At 39.3% G+C, this 21,253-nt stretch overlaps 2 protein-coding genes across 3 annotated transcripts in view; one reads left to right on the top strand and one right to left on the bottom strand.

Moving 5' to 3' along the window:
- The window catches only part of MACROD2 (mono-ADP ribosylhydrolase 2), a 1,460,592-nt gene that overhangs the window by 1,152,379 nt on the left and 286,960 nt on the right, over nt 1–21,253 (bottom strand). The gene's annotated exons all lie outside the window — the stretch shown is intronic.
- FLRT3 (fibronectin leucine rich transmembrane protein 3) lies at nt 8,464–21,220 on the top strand. Of its 2 annotated transcripts, none has more exons than XM_075267373.1 (3): nt 8,464–8,680; nt 15,536–16,218; nt 18,730–21,220. In XM_075267373.1, exon 3 carries the CDS (start codon nt 18,750–18,752, stop codon nt 20,703–20,705), a length of 1,956 nt encoding a protein of 651 aa, XP_075123474.1. In that variant the 5' UTR covers nt 8,464–8,680; nt 15,536–16,218; nt 18,730–18,749; the 3' UTR covers nt 20,706–21,220. The 2 variants fall into 2 exon arrangements, with proteins under 2 accessions (XP_075123474.1, XP_075123475.1); XM_075267374.1 differs by having other exon boundaries at nt 15,536–16,233; nt 18,738–21,220.

Raw genomic sequence — 21,253 nt, 5'->3', positions numbered from 1 at the left:
ACTGTATTTGCACCCTACAAATTATACATTGCTGCGGAATATGTTGGCTCTATATAAATAAAATGTATTATTATTATTACTTATTTATTCTATTAAATGGTTGCCAAGTCTCTCTAAAATTGCCATTTTTGGTGAATACATCTAATTATGTGTATGGCCAACCTTAGATTCCATCTATTTATTATAGCCCTGTTCTATTTACTTACATGAGTTATACCTATTTTGCTTACTTATGTAGTGCCATCATTTCCCACAGCACTTTACAGATATGGTCACCTGAAATCCGCACCAGTCCCTGACACCTTGGGATTTCATTTCTGAAAATGACCTTCCATAGTGTGCAAGAATTATTAGGAGGCTGGAGCTTCTTCCACCAATGGACATAACATTAAGACTGGTGTACAATGCGCTGGCCTTCGTAAATTGACCCCCCTCCCCAAAAATATCTGCACAACAACGGGATCTGGAAATGTAGATTACAAAATATATTAATATATGTAATCTACAAGAGAGGGCGCTTTCATGCTATGTTTTGCTGTGGCTGTCAGATGTAAAAGTTGGGAGATATCCTGACATATAACTGACACATATAGACTGCATTACTTCATACTCTAAAGACTCTAAAGAGAAATAATAGAGACATGAAAAAAAATATATAAATTAATCAATTAATAATAATAATAATAATAATAATAATATTATATACACACATATATAGTATGTATATATATATATATATATATATATATATATATATATATATATACACATACACTATATATCTATACCTGACCATATCCATACCAGCCTGATGGAGGCCATAAGGACACTACTAGCGGATTATTACAATTTATCTTTACATCAGGAATTTTTCCAAGGAATACGGTAAAAGGAGCCAGTGAAGCACAGTGTGACCACCCCCATACATGCACACAGTATAATTTCACGTTGTTTCTACTTTTCTCCCCAAATACTGTGTAATAAAAGTGAATATAAAGTCTGCAGAGCACTGTAATGTAAATGTCTGAAGGCCTTTGACACTTGAAGCTTTAGCAGCAGTCCTAACTACAAGTCATCAGACTCCCTTTAAAGTTTATGTCACCACTGGTGCCGAGACGCACATAAATAAACACCATCATAGCCCTCCTGAGTAAAGGACATCCTTTATATGACTGCAAACAGACAGGTTTTATGTACCCGGAAAAGCTGAAAAACACATGGAGGAAATCACTCCTGAAAGATTTAGTTCGCAGAGCAATTTAGTTTCTTAGTGAAATGTACTATTGGAATTTCTATTTACTTGCTGAGAGGCTTTGAAAGATTTCATTTGGCAGGCATGGTGTATTTGACCCACCGCCCCTTCCTTATAGATGTCAGATGAAGAAATATTTCATCCATACAGCTGAATGACCAAATATCTGAAGTGTTTCCAACTTTAGAGGGCTCCTAAATCATAACTCAGGATGTCTCTGCGTCTATAACACCTCCGTAGAGTAAGAGAGAAGAAACCCTGTAGAGATAAGGACTCCCTCAGTGGTTATTACGACTGGTTAAGTGATCAGACCTTCACATATCGACCTAAACCTGTATAGGAGATAACCTATTAAACAGTTGTGCAATATGGAGGAACGTTACCAAGCCATCCACAGTCTAAGGCACATCATTACTGTCTACAGTGGCTCTCCTCCTCCGCCGCCGTGTGTGTGGCATGACCCTTTCCAAAAACACTGGTGCAGCTGCAAAACTCTTTAGCCATATTTTTCACCTTGGATTACAAGCACACACTTATGATGGCAGCTTTCCAAGAAGCAGGGAATTAATATTAAAAGCCACCCGGTGAGGACATACAGTATTCCCAGAGCAGTCACAAAAGCACCTTGGTCCAAATACTTCTAATGCCCTGCTGGGCGTCTTATTATATTAATTAGTCCTCATTACTTATGCTTCTTAAGCTAGGTCTCCACAATCAGGATTTTCCATGCAGTTTGTGAAGGCAAAACCAGGTGTGGATCATAGAGGGAACACATAAAAGATAATAAGTGCTACTTCTACTCTTTTCTCAAACCTCTTCTGGCATCAAAACACTTGAATGTGGAAACCCGGCCTAGAGCGGAGGATGTTAAAGGAGACCCATGTATTAGTGTTTAATAAATAGTAGACTTGGTTATGGACATGTACCTTAAAAAGTATATAAAAAATCAAGGGTTATTCCCATGGTAGATATTTATAGTATATACACAGGACATGCCGTAAGAGTCTAAAATGTGGGGCCTAATTCTAGGATCTTCACAATTGTGGTCCCCTGAACCATGTCCCGCCTGGGTTATAAATGAAGAGGTGGCCACTTTCATCGATCTTTTCTACGGGTGTTACAGAAGAAGCCTGGAAGATAGGAACAGGTTTTACTTGATGGGGCAAGTCAACATTTTAAAAGGGCTTCCTATGGATATATTAGTGTCGCAGTATGGGATTAAGGTGCCCATAAACATCACGCTAAAGATGGTAAAAATGGACAAACAAAACCATCACTTTTTTTTTCGATACTTTAAAAACTTGTACAAAAAGAAGGTAGGTTCATCAGAAAGAGGGGCAGTATTTAAGATGACACACCATAAGCCAAAAATCACACCAAATTTGATAAAATTTTGGCTATTTTTGACAAACTAAGTGGGGTAAAGTTTAACCACATGGACACGGATAAATCTGGTAATTTAAGACGGTCTATGAGTTAGCTACTAATAGTATTTTCCCCACTGTCATCATTTGGAAAGAAGTCAGCCATATTTGTTCAAAAATCAAAAGAATTTTTTTTGTCCACAATTTTTGTTTTTGTTTTTCCCTTCGACCATGGTCACAATGTGTTTAGGCAGTTTGAGAAATTATAATGGACAAAATAAAATAGAATGTGAATGGCTTAATCTGCAAAGCAATTGTCCATTACGCACTCAGTTGTGGTTAGACCATCAACCTACCTCTGTCTTTACACTTTATAATGAAGAATTTGGGGCCATAGATGAAGGAGGTGAACAGAAGCGGCTTTCTTGATCAGTAACCTATCTTTATTTCAGGTAAGCTTCTATGGTTCGTAAAATATACATTATCATTGCAGAGGGGTAACCGTTAGAGATGAGTGAACAGTAAAATGTTCGACATTCGATATTCGTTTAGAGTAGCCCCTCAATATTCGACTACTCGAATTGAATATCGAACCCTATTATAGTCTATGGGGGTGGGGGGGGAATGCTCATTTCAGGGGTAGGCAACATTCGATCAAATTATACTTACCAAGTCCATGAGTGAGGGTCGGGCTGGATCCTCCGAGAAGTCTTCTCCGTGCAGTGTCCCCGCGGCATCTTCCGGCTCTTCATTCACTCTGCCAGGCATTAGGCCTGGGCAGAGCCAACTGCGCATGCCCGCGCTACAAGTGGACATGCGCAGTCGGCTCTGCCCTGGCCCGATGCCTGGCAGAATGAATTCAGATCCGGAAGACGCCGCAGGGAAGCTGCACGGAGAAGACTTCTAAAGGTAGGAGAAGAACCAGAGTTGATTGGCCGACTGTATAGCATTCTGCCAATCAACGCTGGTTCTGCATCGAACTTTTCCATTCGAATAGCGAGTGGTACTCAATTGAGTACGAGTATTTGGAGTACCGTAGTATTCGATCGAATACCTACTCAATCGAGTACTACTCGCTCATCTCTTGTAACCGTCTCTAGGAGCTAAGTAAAAACTGCCCATACTCACAAAGAAGAGCCATTATAGACATTATTATTATGGAAATGACTTGTATTCACTCCACACAGCAATAAACATGTCCTGCCTAATGCTCTATTGTAATGCTAGGCCCTGAAGTTAGTGTTTTCTACTTATGTTAATATGGGTGACCTGGGCAGCAGATTCACTCATTCTTTCCTTTGTAGAGATAACCGCTTCCACCACCCAAAGAAATAGATAAAGACTTATCATTGAATCTCTATACTGTACACATGAAACTTCTCCAGGTTCCTCTATGAACAATAGACAGAACACAAAGGCTTCAAAAACAGTCGCCTCAATCTCCAGCCTGCCCCATGTCATTGGTTGTATATAGTCAATGCTCCTGTTCACCAAGAAATGGAACTTAAAGTTATCTAGTGTAAACACGGTCCAACTCTCAGACTGCTGGATATCTCTAATGACCACAACTCTTGAGACGACTTCAAAGTCCCAATCCCTATTTGTCAGGACTGTGCTCTCTTGCCGTCTTTCAAGGGTGCAATAATACTTTGAAGTTTCCTCCAAGGGCTCCCTATAGTGATGAAATCCTTGAAGCATCTAAAGTCATTTAGGTACCAGCGGGTTAAGTAGGAGACCTAAAATAAAAGACAATATTGACTTTTGTGAAGCTCAAAAGTGGAGTTAACCTTTAACATCAAAGTTATGATACAAAGAAGAGCGCAGGTTACAAATACATTGTATGATTTCTGTACTGTAATCTAATGAATAATAAGTTACCATGGATGGAGTACTTAATAAATGGAAATAGGACCATATAGAACAGGGATATGCACATATTTACAGCAGCCCCTGTGTCTGAATGTGTCTGTATGTACTGGGTGTCTCTTTTATTGCTCATTTACCTGGTAGGTGCTAAGGATTATAGAAACTCTAAATTGGCCATAGATATTGCTGGTAATTTAGCCAATCTGATCATCTTCGCCACTGTGCTAACAACCAGATTGTATAGGACAGATCTACATAAATATTCTCAGATTTTACCAGTAAAAATCTAGGGCTGACCTCTGGGGTCCATGGCTCTTAAAGGGGTTGAGCCATTACAAACACCAATTCCCTACCCACAGGATTAGGGATAAGAGTCAGATCACTGGGGTTACGGCAGATCCACAAGCACTGGTGCTCCATTCACAAAGAGGCTACAGGGGGAACTATTGGGTCACTATTCTCCTGATCCATTGGGGGTCCCAGTAGTCAGGCCCCCAGTAATCTTACACTTACCCTGTGGATATAGAATACATGTGATGGCACAACCCCTATAAGGTCTTTGTACACATTATAGTAACATTAACTGAACCTAATGATTTGGGCAGGGCAACTAGCTGATCTGTATGGGGCTGTCCTGACACTCCCCTAACAGATGATGATGGATGAAGTAAGGATTTGGCTGAATTTTTAGTTCTCAGAGGAAATAGCTGTAGCACCCTTAAGTCAGAACATGACTGGCCAGGGGTGCACATGTATAAAGAGTTCACCTCCACAATATGGAAACGCAGGGATCTTGTGTGGTTAAGCATAATTTGGTTTTTATGGCAAATACTTTTATTTCCAGCTGAGTTAAGTGGCAAAATGACAAGCCAAAGTGATGTTATGGGGCTGAAGACTGTTGGCTTTACTGAGAAATAAAAAAGAACAAGTAAAGTAGAATACAGCTTAGTATAAAAGGCTTTAGCCCCGCTGCTGGCACTAGTAGATGAAGGTACTGTATATACTCATGTATGCTAAGTGCTAGGCAAAAGCAGATGTACATGCCCACTATAAATACCGGCCCCTCCTAGTATCATGGCCCTACTATAATAACTCCATCTGATTATTGAGAACCTCTTCTATAGCCGACAATGCAGGTTGTCCCCATCTTGTCCTTTTGTATTAATGCTAATTATTAGTCTTCCTGTCATTTGAGGGTTTTGTGTTCGGCTCCATTTCCCATATTGACAGCTGTGGAACCCATTGAAGGAAAAAAAAAGTAAAATAAAAATAAAAATATAAATTGTATGCATTGCAGACAAAGCCTTGCATTTATTATCTCAGGATATTCAGTGCAGCATTCAATAGGAGCACTGAGCAACAATAGGGTGGAAATTATTTCTAGGAACTTGGCCAAAGATTGTACTTTTTGACATGTTTTATCATCATTGTGATAAATCAGAAAGAAAAAAAAAAAACCACAAGAGATTCCTATTCTGCATATTGCCTGTTTAGGCTCCACAACACTGTAGAAAGCTACAGATAGGGCTATGGTAACTATTTGTTTGCCACATGAGCGGAGCAGGTGGAGCTGGTTATAGAGGTGAATGATACCAGGGGGGTATTGAAACACCAAATACAAAATCAATCAAAAAAAAAAAAAAAAGATTAATTGGAAAGAAAAAAAAAAAACGATTTATAGTAGTGATTTATTAGTGAAAGTGTCAGGAGCCCCAAGGTATATTTTACATACTGAAGGTTTGCTTTTTCAGGCTGTATATCAATGCAAACTTTAATTATTCTGTTCTGGGACAATTTGATAACCTTGGGAAAAACTCTAAATAAAAAGTTTATAAAATATTAGACCATAGAAAAGGTTAGAAAAGGGACACTAAAGCCACATGTTCACATTGTACCCACATGTACAACATGTATTGGAGGAATGGAGGGCAGGCAGACACCCAACTTTCCAAGGATTAAAATTGGGTTAATAGGACTGGAGATGAGCGAGTAGTATTCAATCGAACACCTCCCCTGCATAGATATTGGTGTACTCATTCAAATACCACGCGGTAAACGCAGTAAAAATTCCATTCCCCTCCCACCTTCTCTGGCGGTTTTTTTTTTACACCAATATCTATGCAGGGGAGGAATTCGATCGAATATTACTCGCTTATCTCTAAACAGGTTGAAAAACTACCATTTGTTTCCCCCTGAAAATTTTATTGCAGTTTGGTCCTTCAGCCTTGATCTAAAGCAGGAATCAGCAACCTTCAGTACTCCAGCTGCTGTGAAACTACAACTCCCAGCATGTTCCATTCATTTCTATGTGTCGCTCGAAGAAGAACAGAGCAAGTATGTATACTGGGAATTGTAGTTCCACAATAGGAGTACCGGAGGTTGCCTAACACTGATCTAATGCACATGAGGGTTTCCGGACTTTCCTTGATTGCAGTTGTCAGGGAAAAGGTGGGGGAAAACCAAATAAGCTCCTGATACAGGCTATAGTCACATGACTGCTTTATTTAAAAAAAAAAAAAAAAACACGGCTGCATACAATGGACATAAATTACGCCTTTTACACTGTCCATACACATTACAGTCTGTGGGAATTTGGGATAGTTCTTTCCTTAGTAGTTACTCATGATTATCTCATCTGTATTCGGGATTGCTTCTTTGTATCTTACCTGCACTTCTGAATGCAATAGATTGTAAGCCATCTATCCCATTATACCAGTCACTGTTCAAATTGTATTTGTTTTTGTATTTGTTCATATTGTATTTGTTTTTTATATTTTGTGCGCCGTATATAAACCCTCAAATGTACAGCACCATGGAATATAATAATGTACAGCACCATGGAATATAATAATGTACAGCACCATGGAATTAATATAATAATGTAAAGCACCATGGAATTAATATAATAATGTAAAGCACCATGGAATTAATATAATAATGTACAGCACCATGGAATTAATATAATAATGTAGAGCACCATGGAATTAATATAATAATGTACAGCACCATGGAAATAATATAATAATTACAGCACCATGGAATATATATAATAATGTACAGCACCATGGAATTAATATAATAATGTACAGCACCATGGAATATATATAATAATGTACAGCACCATGGAATTAATATAATAATGTAAAGCACCATGGAATTAATGGTGCTATAAACCAAAATAATGTACAGCACCATGGAATTAATATAATAATGTGCAACACCATGGAATTAATATAATAATGTACAGCACCATGGAATATAACAATGTACAGCACCATTGAATTAATATAATAATGTACAGCACCATGGAATTAATATAATAATGTACAGCACCATGGAATATAACAATGTACAGCACCATGGAATTAATATAATAATGTACAGCACCATGGAATTAATATAATAATGTAAAGCACCATGGAATTAATGGTGCTATAAACCAAAATAATGTACAGCACCATGGAATTAATATAATAATGTACAGCACCATGGAATTAATATAATAATGTGCAGCACCATGGAATTAATGGTGCTATAAATAAATAATAAAATGCAATGCATTATTCTCTGTTATCAGCCATTTCAGGCTGGGGAAATGCAGACTGCAGTATTGTTACTCCTTACCATCACAAGTTTGAACACAACCTTAGACAGTTTTTGCATTACATGAGCAGCTCTTTGTATAAACCCTCCAGTGTGTTTAGTTTTATTTATTAGACTTCCCAGTCAGTAGCCAAAGGGTTAAGCTCCAGCTCAGACTATATATCTAATCCAGCAAACAGAGAGAATGGCTTATTCCCTCTGACAGCTCAGCAGTGTGTGTATGGCAGAGCAAGGGATCCCTGCGCCCTCTAGTGGCTGTTATGTGCCTGCAGGCTGCAGAGGAGGTTACCTCACTGGGGCAGGACTGTAAGGAGCCCACTCCCCCTGCCATGACATCAGCCCACACTCAGCCACTGTGAGCTGCTGCTGCAAGTTCAGACTTTGAGGTGGGCACAGAGGACCTAACACTTCTCAGCGCACAGGGAATGATGCTGCTGCTGCCTGCTACAAGCTCACACAACTAGCTGCTGCCTGCCCTTTTCTATGGTCATCCTACAGCCTGGGGAGATTATATGGTTTATAGGACTACAAGTGGAATATTCCCTCCATACATCTGTAACATTACTGGATTCTGTCTCCTGCACTGATCTTCCAGGTAAGCCACAAATCACACTGACTCCTCCAGCAATAAGCAGCAGCCTTCTTCCTCTTCCTCCTCCTCCTCTGTATTAGGGTTGCCTTTCTTACTAACATTGCTGCTTCTTTGCAAAGATGTGTGATTTAGAAATGAATGACAGGTCAGGAGTCCACAGGACGAGGGAGAAGAGAATGTCAGCTCCTGAGCACAGGCTGCAGCACAAGTTTCCTGCAGTGATCCTCATAGGGCTGAGGTAGTAGGAGCTGTATGTGTGCTGTGATCCTACAATACTGGGAAGGAAAATCAATAATCCTGGATGTACATGAGAAGCAGGAATACATGGAGGGGAGTTGAGGAGAAGACAGCAGCAGACTTTGCAGAACATAAATGAACAGCTACACCTACATCTCAAAACCTGAACTGCTGTATGGAAAGAATCATAGCATTCCTGCAGGAATCAATCCCCCCCTTTTATTTCCAAAACCCCCCTCTCCTATTCTAGACATTAAACCAAAATTCACTGCCTGGACAAGTGAAGTATGTGACCAGCATAGCAATAGGAGGACAGATAATGGCAAGCTTATGGGACTCAGCATTGTCTCTGCGCTGGGGGAACCCCACTGACAATGGGGAATTATGTTTTTAAAAAATGTAGAAAGCTGCAAAGGAGACTAGATCAGGGGAGATTAGCAAGTTAATGGGAACTTGAGGCTAGTTGTGCCTCTCCATTCACTTCTATAGAGTTCTCTGGGCTCATCTATGGCATGCCCAGGGTAGCCTGAGCCCCTTATATTCTAGATCTGGGATTTATATACAGTTGATATTTGTTAGGGGGGGGTCCTGCTACTGTGAGGGTGCACAAAAGCAAGAGCGCCGGAGCTTTGTTTATGTCTGCTGAGCCCTGTGCTCTCTTTTCTGGCTTCTACCCATGGGCTGCAGCTGCTAACAGACCACAGTGTTAGTGAATAATACCGAAATTTAACAAATAGGTCTCACCAAGAGCTGCACTCAGCGGCGCTACTTACACATCCTACAGCCATGGAGATTAATCCCTGCAAATATATTCATTCAGCATTAGCCCCTAATCGTGTTATTCCTATAATAATCTGCAGAAGGCTCCGGCTGCCAGTGACCACTCCACCGCTAATACCAGGGACATTACCATACATGTAGCAGAAGAAAAGGTGTAACACTATAGTAACCACAATGGCTATGTTTTATAAACATATACACACACCCCTTCACAAATAAACTAGACATATCCATACACGACACTCTGTACTTCCATACTAATACATTACGTACTATTCCCCCCATCTACATCACAAATACAGCTGCCCTCCTCCCATATCGCACTTTGTACCCACAAACACGTAACAGCCAGACCAGTTTTTCACTAGTTAAAAGCATATGAAGCCTATGGAGGCGTCATATCAGTGACTTCCCCTACGCCCAGCACACCCTCTGCATGACTGTAATTGACCATCGCTTTATTGCAATGTGCCCTGTATCAAAGCAAGGGAAATACATTTGGTGAAATTCTGGCGGCTGTCACACTTTGTTACTAGACTATTAATTATCTATTCCCTTGGTCCGTTCTCCCTGTACAGCGCTGTCCAATCAGATAAACTCCAATTATGCTCGCCATCTAGCGCCTGCGGGTGTGCAGTCCTAACTAACATTACTCTCCCGCAGGATGAAAAACACAATTATCTGTTTAGGCTTATGGCAAGAAGGAAAAAAAAAAAAGTCAGTCCATGAAAAGACAGCCTTGTATGAAGCCATTCTGCACTAGACTGCTTGGTGTGGAGACTCACGTTCCTTTATTTTAGGCTTTGCTCAAAGTGGTCACCTCTTACCATTCTACATATCAAAGCTTACAGTTGTAGATGTATATTCACGAATATATACATCCACATAGGTCGTACACAGAGAAGTATACATATACACACAGTTGTGCACAAACACATACATACTGTATATACATAATCATAGGCACACTTATACATGTACTGTATATACACAAACAATATAGAAACACTTATTAGGCACACATCTTTACAAGGGCATGCACACTGTCTTTACACAAGTATACATGCATTCATACACAAACACCTACACAGTATAAACACATACATAGAAAAAGATATAGACATGCACACTTGCAAGCACACATACATACAGTATAAGCACACATACATGCAGTATAAGCACACATACATACAGTATAAGCACACATACATACAGTATAAGCACACATACATACAGTATAAGCACATGCATACAGTATAAGCACATGCATACAGTATAAACACATACATACAGTATAAGCACACATGCATACAATATAAGCACATACATACAGTATAAGCACACATACATACAGTATAAAGCACATACATACAGTATAAGCACACATACATACAGTATAAAGCACATACATACAGTGTAAGCACACATACATACAGTGTAAGCACACATATACAGTGTAACAACACACAGTGTAAGCACACATATACAGTGCAAGCACACATATGCAGTGTAAGAATACACAGTGCAAGCACACATATGCAGTGTAAGCACACACACCCAACCTACCTATACGTTTATACTGTAGGATTATATATAGTGTTGTGAAGTTACTGGTGTATTCTATAGAAATGTTAGCTCTGACAGTGTATGCTGTGATCTGTAGTCCCCAAGAGCTAAATGTTGCCTTATTTTAGTGTAGTGTATAGGTCTAGAAGCAAACAAATATCTAGAACATCTGTTGAGATGTGGTAGAATGCTGTTTATTTGTGCTCCATAACAAAGTGAGCCATGGCCAAGTTATAAAGGGGGCGCTATCTTCTCAGCTTAGTGCTGTTTGCACTATTTCATGTGTTGGCTGCATTGTGAAGAGTAATGACTAAATAAATACCATAGTTAATGAAATCAGCATGGCCATTAGGGCTTCACTGAGCCCTTCAAAAGGAGAACTTTTCCTTGCCCTTGCACACAGTTCTGTGCGACTCAACGGGAGACTTTGTTGCAATTAAAGTCAGGAAAGCCGGACAGAAGCAGCGAGTGTCTGACTTCTGGGTTTCGACAGAAAGAGGCGTCTAGCGGAGTGGACCACCCCCCCGGTGGGCAAAAGCTCAGCTGGAAAGACGCTGGAGCAAGTTTTTCAGCTCAAAAAATGTTTTCTTTTCCCTTTTTCCTCCCCTCGAACAAAGAGAAGCCAGTGCTGCTTCCTGGCCAAACATGCAGGTTCTGGAAAATCTGATACTTTACATGGTGTACAAGACACTTTGTAGCCATACATGCAGATAAAACACAAAATAGGACCTTGACATGAAACATTATTCATTCTTTTTTTTTCCCCTCATGTAATTCAAGGCTTTTCCACGAGCCTTGTACAGATGAAAGTACTGGAGCCATCATCGCCCATAAATAAAGCAGAATGGAGATTTCCCATCATAGTCCCTTGTATCTAAAGCAATATCTATATATTCTATCAACGCTTCCTGTAGCACTAGCTTTATACAAGCCAATATACGACGTTCCTTCTCCAATTTCTGACAAATGACTTCAGAATTGTCAAAATGTCTTAGGTGTTGGGGAAAGTTGTTCGTTTACAGTAGACAGTGTGAACACGTCCCCACTTGTCACGCCCTGGGGTGAAGTGTCAGGCATTTTTTAAACTCTCTAACAGGTAGCACTCCAAAAACTTCCTGCACTTGTAGTGACAATGAGAGCAATTGTTTTGCACGCTCCCTAGATGTAGTTGTCCGAGTCGCCTTGACTACTTCTTAGAGGTAATACTGAACCCCGTTCACATAGTCATGTCTGGAAGTAGGCCATTGGGGATGGGATGGGAAGGCGAGGAGATAGGATATGACATCTGGTTTAGATCTGAAGTTTATTGAGTGATGGGAACGCTGCAGAAAACTTGAGCAGAGTTTCCTATTGCAGACAGCAGTGTCAAAAAAATTCATCGGGAACTATATGCTCTTGGAGTTTATAGTCGCTGATGCAGTGGCCTAGAGGAGATCTGTTCTTATAACAATCCTACATCTTCAAGTTCTAGTTATGGGGATATTATCACTCCTTAAGGAGAGATCACTTTCTCAGGCGTATGGAGACTTACAAAAGCCTTTTTCGCTCCACTGGGGGAATTATAGTAAACAGATTTGCCTATTATTCAAGATCTAGTCATCTACTATATTAGTCATCATTGATCATGTCTTTTCTGGATCTTCTCTGCTGGTACCAGTACTTCAGAGATCTTGGTTTAGGGAGTCTTCCCAGCACTGTGGTCATACATTTCAAAGGAGTTCAGGCAAATCTTAAGTAATTCAATATGATCAAAACCAACTAGATCCAAAATAATTTATGAATGGAAGTCTCAGAGCACTGTGCCTCCATATTTCTTCAGAACCAGGCCTAGTCCTGAGACCATAAAAAGGCCTACAGCTCATAAAACATTTCAGTGTTAAATAAATTCATATATGGAAGAGATCCTACTGATTCCATACAATACATAGTAATAACACCAGTGGTGTTTTCTCATGGTTGCTGGTAAACAAAAGAACCCGTGTGAAATCTGATGATCGTGGAAAACGTGACGGCGACTGGCCAAGCTGTCATCAAATCCAAAAAAAAAAAAAAAAGTGTAACCCAGAGCATGGCAGATACTCTCAGGCTGCAAAATGACTTGCAAATCCTTAGTCTGTATACAAGCTAAACTATTTGCAGAGACCATAAAGCCCTTTTACCTACTGAAGTGAACAAGCTCAAAAATAAACACAGTAGTTCCGGCCTAGAAAGGCCCATAGCCATTAAAAATATAATTGTGCATCATTGTGTATACAGCCACACGACTCCTTGTAGTCAGGCAGTGGCTTTGTGCGTGTATGTACCAGGCTCTAAGCCGGTAGCAAAGCCATTGAGAAGAATAGGAACAAGCAGCCCACTCTTTCCACCATGACCAGGCCCGGGTCATATTTGATGTAGAATGACTCAAGGTCAATCAATGCACCGACAAAAGAATTAAAGATGGGTTAGTCAGCCCATGGCAGGGGGATTGTCCGGGGCTCTGGCTGTAACATCATGGCTAGCTATTGATATGCAAAACATATCATATCAAACAGAGTGGCAAACAGATGTGAAGGGGCCATCTCTTTATAAGCCGCTGAAGAATTTATTCCAATCTACATTTTTTCCAGCAGTCATTATTCCCCTCAAAGCTTTGCTTTTGTTTAGCAGGTTTTTTTATGCTTCTGTGTTGTTTGCTATACTTTTTGCAGTAAAAAGGCCTACAGTCACCATAGATCCTAATGAGCTTTCAGTTAAGTCCAGCACAGACCTTCCGACAATGGCAGCTTTAGACACCGCTTTGCATGACAATTGGGGTTAAAAAGAAACAGTTTAACACTCAACACAAAAAAAACCAAATACTATTACTCCTAAGGCACCCATTCCAGTCATTTCCTCTTATCATGCATGGTAATGAAGGCTCCTCTGCACACTCAATGCAACTTCATCTCTTTAACAATATTCTGTTTACAAGGACAAGATGGGGGAAGAAATCTCAAGTAAAACAAGAATTGATCCCACAGATTAAATAAAATATGTACAAAGTTAAAGACGGCCTCTTAATTAAGAGCAGGCAGATTGCAGAAGTCGTAAAAATACTTTATCGTATGTTTGGCTGCTGCTCAGCAGTTGTTCGAGGGGATTTAACACATGGTGATATAGTCAGGGAGGCAGAGACAGTGGCAGGGAAAGTGTTAAATCCAGGGGAAGTTTTGCTAGGTGTCAGGATTGTCTACTAGCCGAGTCTCATCCTCACAAGTTACCACAGGAAGCCACCGGCTCTAATTGCTCATTAAAGTCCTTCCATAGATACTTAGTAAAATGGTGTCTTTAGGGCGAACAGCTTAGGCTGGCGGCGCCCTCCTTTAAGCTATATCCAACAATCCCAGTTAGCTTAACCTTATATTAAAGATTAATTGTGTGGAGATAGAATTTATTTTATATAAGAGAGGGCTCGGGCATTTATTATTCAGCATACTGGCAGTGCGGAGCATTTTAATTCTGGAACAGATGCTCTGCTTGCTGGATGCCATGTAATTACTGAGTGGAGAAGCAAATTGCTACTACGGCATTCCTTAATTTCAGGGTCAAGTATTTCCAGCTTACTCAAATTCTTTTACTTGTCACTCTAAGCACCTTGGCAGATTGACCCTTACATCTTCTAGAAAAAGGGCAAAGGTATCAAAAGAGTTGCACCTATCCTAGGCAATCTTAATAGACCTGATTAAATATTGTATGTTCTTCTAGTCCTAGCCATATCATGGAGGCAGGACGCTGCGGCCTAGTGACATCATGAGTGTTAGTTTTGTGATTCCCTCTACTGTAAGCAGCAGGGACAGACATTACAGATGCACGGAGTACATACAATCCACGCAGTAAAACATTTGATGTCAGCACAACAGTAACTCGACTGCTCTCGTGCGCCCAGGCTGGAATGGCTCCGGGTCTTGGTTATCTATTACATGGATAAAACTTGTGGACAGCAGGGGATTGTGCTTTGGTTTGTAATAGAAAAAGACAGGTGTCACCGCTTGCTAAAGCAACGTCTCTGCAGTTGGTTTATTGAAGCTGACTTCAATTACAGTTGCTCTTGGATGGATGCACTGGAATGGCTGATGTGAAATACTAGAAATCATGCCAGTGTGGGACCGTGCCACTGACCTCTGGGATCTTTGAGGTTTGGACGTAGAGGAGAAAGTCAGTAGTACTATATTTTAGGAAACCGATGCCCACCCTTTGGCTTTTAATGAAATGTTACGTCTCACCACTTGATCGTTGTCATTTTTCTTTCCCCAGAAATTGTGGCCGGACGACTTCTCGGGAGGAACTTCGAGGAATTAGTGCACGTCAAACATTGTGAAAGTTACAGCCGTTCCGAGTAACTCTTCCTGATATTTATCTTCCACCAGTTTTTGCAATTGAGTTTTCCAGTTTGCCTTGGAACCAGTGGTGTTTTCACAACGGGTGTGAGCCTTTTGGGATGTGACTACTGTACAGAGAGCATTCATGGTTCAATCTGTGCAGGAAAGACAAGGAGGAATGCATGGACCTGCTCTGAATGCACTATTTATTCCAGGCTTTGCTTTATGAATAATACCCCTGGTGTGGAGTTAATTTTACTGGCGTTCCTGAGGAGCATTTATAAATGGAAAGTCAATTTCTGGCATGAAATTAAGCCAACCGAAGGGGATTATAAAGAAACCGTTAATCTGGCGTTGGAGGAAATATCACATGGTTGCCGGAAACTGAAGCCAGTTAAACATACGATTTGGTGTCGGCAGTAAACGTTTGCTGTGATGTGGACAAGAGACAGTCAAATTCAGTCCCTTCTTCTAGGATTGTGTGAATAAACACTGGGAAAAAAAAAAAAAGAGGAACTGCTAAATGAGATAACCCAGACCTTGCTATTCTGGGAACACGAGGCTTTCAAGCTGCTCTGCCCACGGGAGAATACAAAGGAACGTCAGCTCACACTTCAGGTATGTCTTTGTCTAGTGTCTATTAAGTGCTGATAGTGGTGGGGATGAAAAGAAGAAGTGGGGGAATCTCTGATAGAAATGCTGTATGGCCAGGGGTCAAGATTTCCTTCAGACCCCAGTGTGTTGGCTAGATCTTTTTTTTGTCCTCTTTATTTCTCTGCATATGGTTAAAGGAAGAGCAATTGTTTCACAAACTTTAAAGGGACTACTTTATTGTCCAAATTAACATTATGGGACATGTTCCAGTAGGGTTCGGTAATGGAAGGAAGTGTGGCAAGCTTTAAAAGCTTTAAAGAAGGAATAGATATCTACCTTATGAATATATAGGGCTACTTGTATTGAGAAGGTTGATCCATGGGTCTGTAAGTGCCAGCAGGGGTCAGGAAGGAGTTGTTTTGCCACTTTATGGCATATTGGGTCTGTTTTGCCTTCTTCTGGATCAATGGTTGAACTTAATGTACCACCAACTTTGTAGCTATATTTATGCTCTGAAAGCACCTTCACCACCTCTCCAACAAGTGGGATTTCTTATTCACATATATGTATTTTACATAAAGACGCCACCTGCAGGCCAATTTGTATGCTCGATCGCTAGACTTAAACAGTAGGTGCTGCACTATTCGCAGCCAATATGCTAGCATACATTTTATAGCCGGGTCCTCATTCCTATTGTGCAATTGATTTATTACCCTGTAACGTCTCATACTGTCTGTCCATGAATCCTATGATTTGTAAACTGTTGGCACTAAATAAATACAATTTTTGATTATTATATCCCAAAAAATCCTGACCAATAAAAGGCCTAGAAAGGAGAGACCATAAATAAATATAAGTCTACTAAAGGCTCCTAATATCTATACCAAGGGGAAACTGCACATAAGAAAAACTGTGTTTAATCACAGCCAAAGTATTCTAATAAATTACAGAATTAAAACGGAATTGATAGCAATATATTAATATTACAGTTGTTAAAATATTATTACCAGGGGCTAGATCTACTATAGCTGCAAGGCAGGCATTTAGCAGATTTCTAGTTTTTTTTTCTTCACACTATGAATGAACCATAATCATATAGGAATACATAATTCATATCTCTATTAGCAATGGACTTGAGCTGCTTGCTTTGCAAAAGTTTGACTGTACATAAAGTAAATGCAGCTGAGCAGTGCCCCCGGTGGACAAGTTGTATATAGCAATAAGTAAATGGTTAGTAGTACTTTTCTAAGTCACACAAATACATGCAAAAAACAAATAAGTGGATAGAATTTATTTCCAAATATTCTGGATTAAGGGACACTATAAACTGGTCCAACGTAAGGCCGGCTAAACCATCTAATAGTAAAATCTCAGCTGAAAGGTCTTGTAATATTCATGACAGAGCAGAATTGCTCACCTTTTACCCAGGAAAATAATATATAGGGTAAGGTTAGTATAATATATAGAGTAAGGACAGTACAATAATATATAGGGTAAGGTTAGTATAATAATATATAGTAAGGTTAGTATAATAATATATATAGAGTAAGGATAGTATAATAATATATAGGGTAAGGATAGTATAATAATATATAGAGTAAGGATAGTATAATAATATAGAGTAAGGATAGTATAATAAGATATAGGGAAAGGTTAGTATAATAATATATAAAGATAGTATAATAATATATAGAGTAAGGTTAGAGTTAGAGTAGGTTAGAGTAAAGATTAGAGGTTAGAGTAAAGATAGTATAATAATATATAGGGTAAGAATAGTATAATAATATATAGGGTAAGGATAGTATAATATATAGGGAAAGGTTAGTATAATAATATATAGAGTAAAGATAGTATAATAATATATAGGGTAAGGTTAGTATAATAATATATAGGGAAAGGTTAGTATAATAATATATAGGGTAAGGATAGTATAATAATATATAGGGAAAGGTTAGTATAATAATATATAGAGTAAAGATAGTATAATAATATATAGGGTAAGGATAGTATAATAATATATAGGGAAAGGTTAGTATAATAATATATAGAGTAAAGATAGTATAATAATATATAGGGTAAGGTTAGTATAATAAAATATAGGGTAAGGTTAGTATAATAATATATAGAGTAAGGATAGTATAATAATATAGAGTAAGGATAGTATAATAATATATAGGGTAAGGTTAGTATAATAATATAGAGTAAGGATAGCATAATAATATATAGGGTAAGGTTAGTATAATAATATATAGAGTAAGGATAGTATAATAATATATAGGGTAAGGATAGTATAATAATAAAGGTTAGTATAATAATATATAGAGTAAGGATAGTATAATAATATAGAGTAAGGATAGTATAATAATATATAGGGTAAGGTTAGTATAATTATATATAGGGTAAGGTTAGTATAATAATTTAGGTTATAAGGTTAGATATTTAGATAGCAGCCCCATAGCTGACAATACAACTATTCATTGCAGAAATCCTATTTTAAGCACTAATCCGGACTATGTATATTTTTCTTTCCTACAGACCTGAAGCTTATATCCCTTATGACCATGAGTGCTGAAACCTGGAACTTTCTTGTTGCTTGGACCCAATTATTGTTATTACTTCGGATGGCGCCGCAGTATGTCAGTGCCAAACCCTGCCCTTCAGTATGCCGTTGTGATGGAGGCTTCATTTATTGCAATGATAGAGACTTGACATCTATTCCCTCGGGGATACCAGAGGATGCTACAACTCTATACCTTCAAAATAATCAGATAAACAATGCCGGGATACCGTCTGACTTAAAGGGATTGGAGAAAGTAGAGAGAATCTATTTATATCGCAACAGTTTAGATGAATTTCCAATTAATCTCCCCAAAAATGTTAAAGAGTTACACCTGCAGGAGAACAATATCCGGACTATTACTTATGATGCACTTTCACAGATTCCGGCTATTGAAGAGCTTCATCTGGATGATAATTCCGTATCTGCAGTCAGCATTGAGGATGGCGCCTTCCGAGACAACATCTATCTCCGACTTCTATTCCTTTCACGAAACCACCTAAGCACAATACCCTGGGGTCTGCCTCGCACGATTGAGGAGCTGCGTTTGGATGATAATCGCATTTCCACTATTGCAGAAATCTCTTTGCAAGACCTTACAAATCTAAAGCGTCTTGTTTTGGATGGAAATCTCTTAAACAATAATGGCCTTGGGGAAAGAGTCTTTATGAACCTGATTAATTTGACAGAGCTCTCATTAGTTAGAAATTCACTGACATCTCCACCCGCGAACCTACCAGGCACCAACCTGAGGAAGCTTTATCTTCAGGAGAACCACATGAACTACGTGCCGCCCAACGCGTTTGCTGATCTAACCCAACTTTATCGGCTTGACATGTCAAACAACAATATTACGTCTTTACCTCAGGGCATTTTTGATGACCTGGATAATTTGACACAATTGTTCCTCCGTAATAATCCATGGTATTGTGGTTGTAAGATGAAATGGGTTCGTGACTGGCTGCAGTCTTTGCCTTCCAAAGTTAATGTCCGTGGACTGATGTGCCAGGCACCAGAACGTGTGAGAGGGATGACCATCAAAGACCTTAACAAAGAGCTATTTGATTGTAAGGACCGAATTAACATAAAGCCGATCCACATCACAACAACAACTATGTTAAACACATTGCTTCCGGCACAAGGCCAACGTCCGGTATCTGTGACCAAACAGCCCGAAATAAAGCCGCCTGACCTCAACAAAATCTATAGAACCACTCCAATACCAGTCAGGAAAATTATCACCATCAATGTGAAATCTGTCACTGTTGAAACCATTCACATCTCTTGGAAAATTGCCTTACCAATGAAGTCATTGAGACTGAGCTGGCAATTGGGTCACAGTCCAGTTTTTGGGTCTATAACAGAAACCATCGTCACAGGTGACCGCACAGAATACCTGCTGACCGCTCTCGAGCCAGAGTCCCCATACCGTATATGTATGGTTCCCATGGAAACCGGAAATTTCGTCTTACTGGATGAAACGCCTGTGTGCATTGAAACCGAGACCGCGCCGCTTAAAATGTACAACCCAACCACGACGTTAAACCGAGAGCAGGAGAAGGAGCCTTACAAAAACTCAAACTTGCCCCTAGCAGCCATCATAGGCGGAGCGGTGGCGCTGGTGGCAATTACGCTCCTTGCCCTGGTTTGCTGGTACGTTCATCGGAACGGTTCCCTCTTTTCCAGGAACTGTGCCTACAGCAAAGGCCGCCGAAGAAAAGACGATTACGCGGAGGCGGGGACTAAAAAGGACAACTCCATTTTAGAAATCAGGGAGACCTCTTTTCAGATGATACCAATAAATAATGAACCAATGTCCAAGGAGGAATTTATTTTGCACACTATATTTCCATCCAATGGAGTAAGCTTGTACAAAACCAGTCACAGTGAAAGCAGCAGTAACAGGAGCTACAGAGACAGTGGTATACCAGATTCTGACCATTCACATTCATGATGCTTAAAGGGCACAAGACTTTTTATAGGAACTCTAATAAGTGAATGGGATTCACTGTTCTACTGCAAAACACTGGATTATTAAAAAAAACAACACAAAAAAAACACAAAAAAAGAACATTTTGAAGGAGCAATGTACTGTACATTTGCCATATAATTTATATTTAAGAACTTTTTATTAAAAGTTTCAAAATTTCAGGTTGCTGCTACGATTAAATGTAGTTTGTCACCTGACCACAATTCTCTATTTTAGTATTTTTTGTAATTTGTACTGTATTTTTCCTTGCTAATATTGAAGTTACAGACCATTTAACTTTTTTTTTTTTTTTTTGTGTTCTACTGAGTAAAAATGACTTGTTGACTGTGAAAGTGAATTTCTTTGATGTGTTGAACAATCAGGATTTTTTTTTTCTCATTTTTTTTTTTCCAGATCTTTGTAGTATAAGCACAGGCCGTTTTTTGCATTTCATTTTTAAACATGGTATAAATAAGATGTAGCTACAAAAAAAAAACAAAAAAAAGATATTCAAAACCTATAAACAGTATTGT

Source organism: Leptodactylus fuscus, chromosome 3 (assembly GCF_031893055.1).
Source record: "Leptodactylus fuscus isolate aLepFus1 chromosome 3, aLepFus1.hap2, whole genome shotgun sequence".
NCBI lineage: Eukaryota > Metazoa > Chordata > Amphibia > Anura > Leptodactylidae > Leptodactylus > Leptodactylus fuscus.
This window is presented reverse-complemented; position numbering and strand designations above follow the sequence as displayed.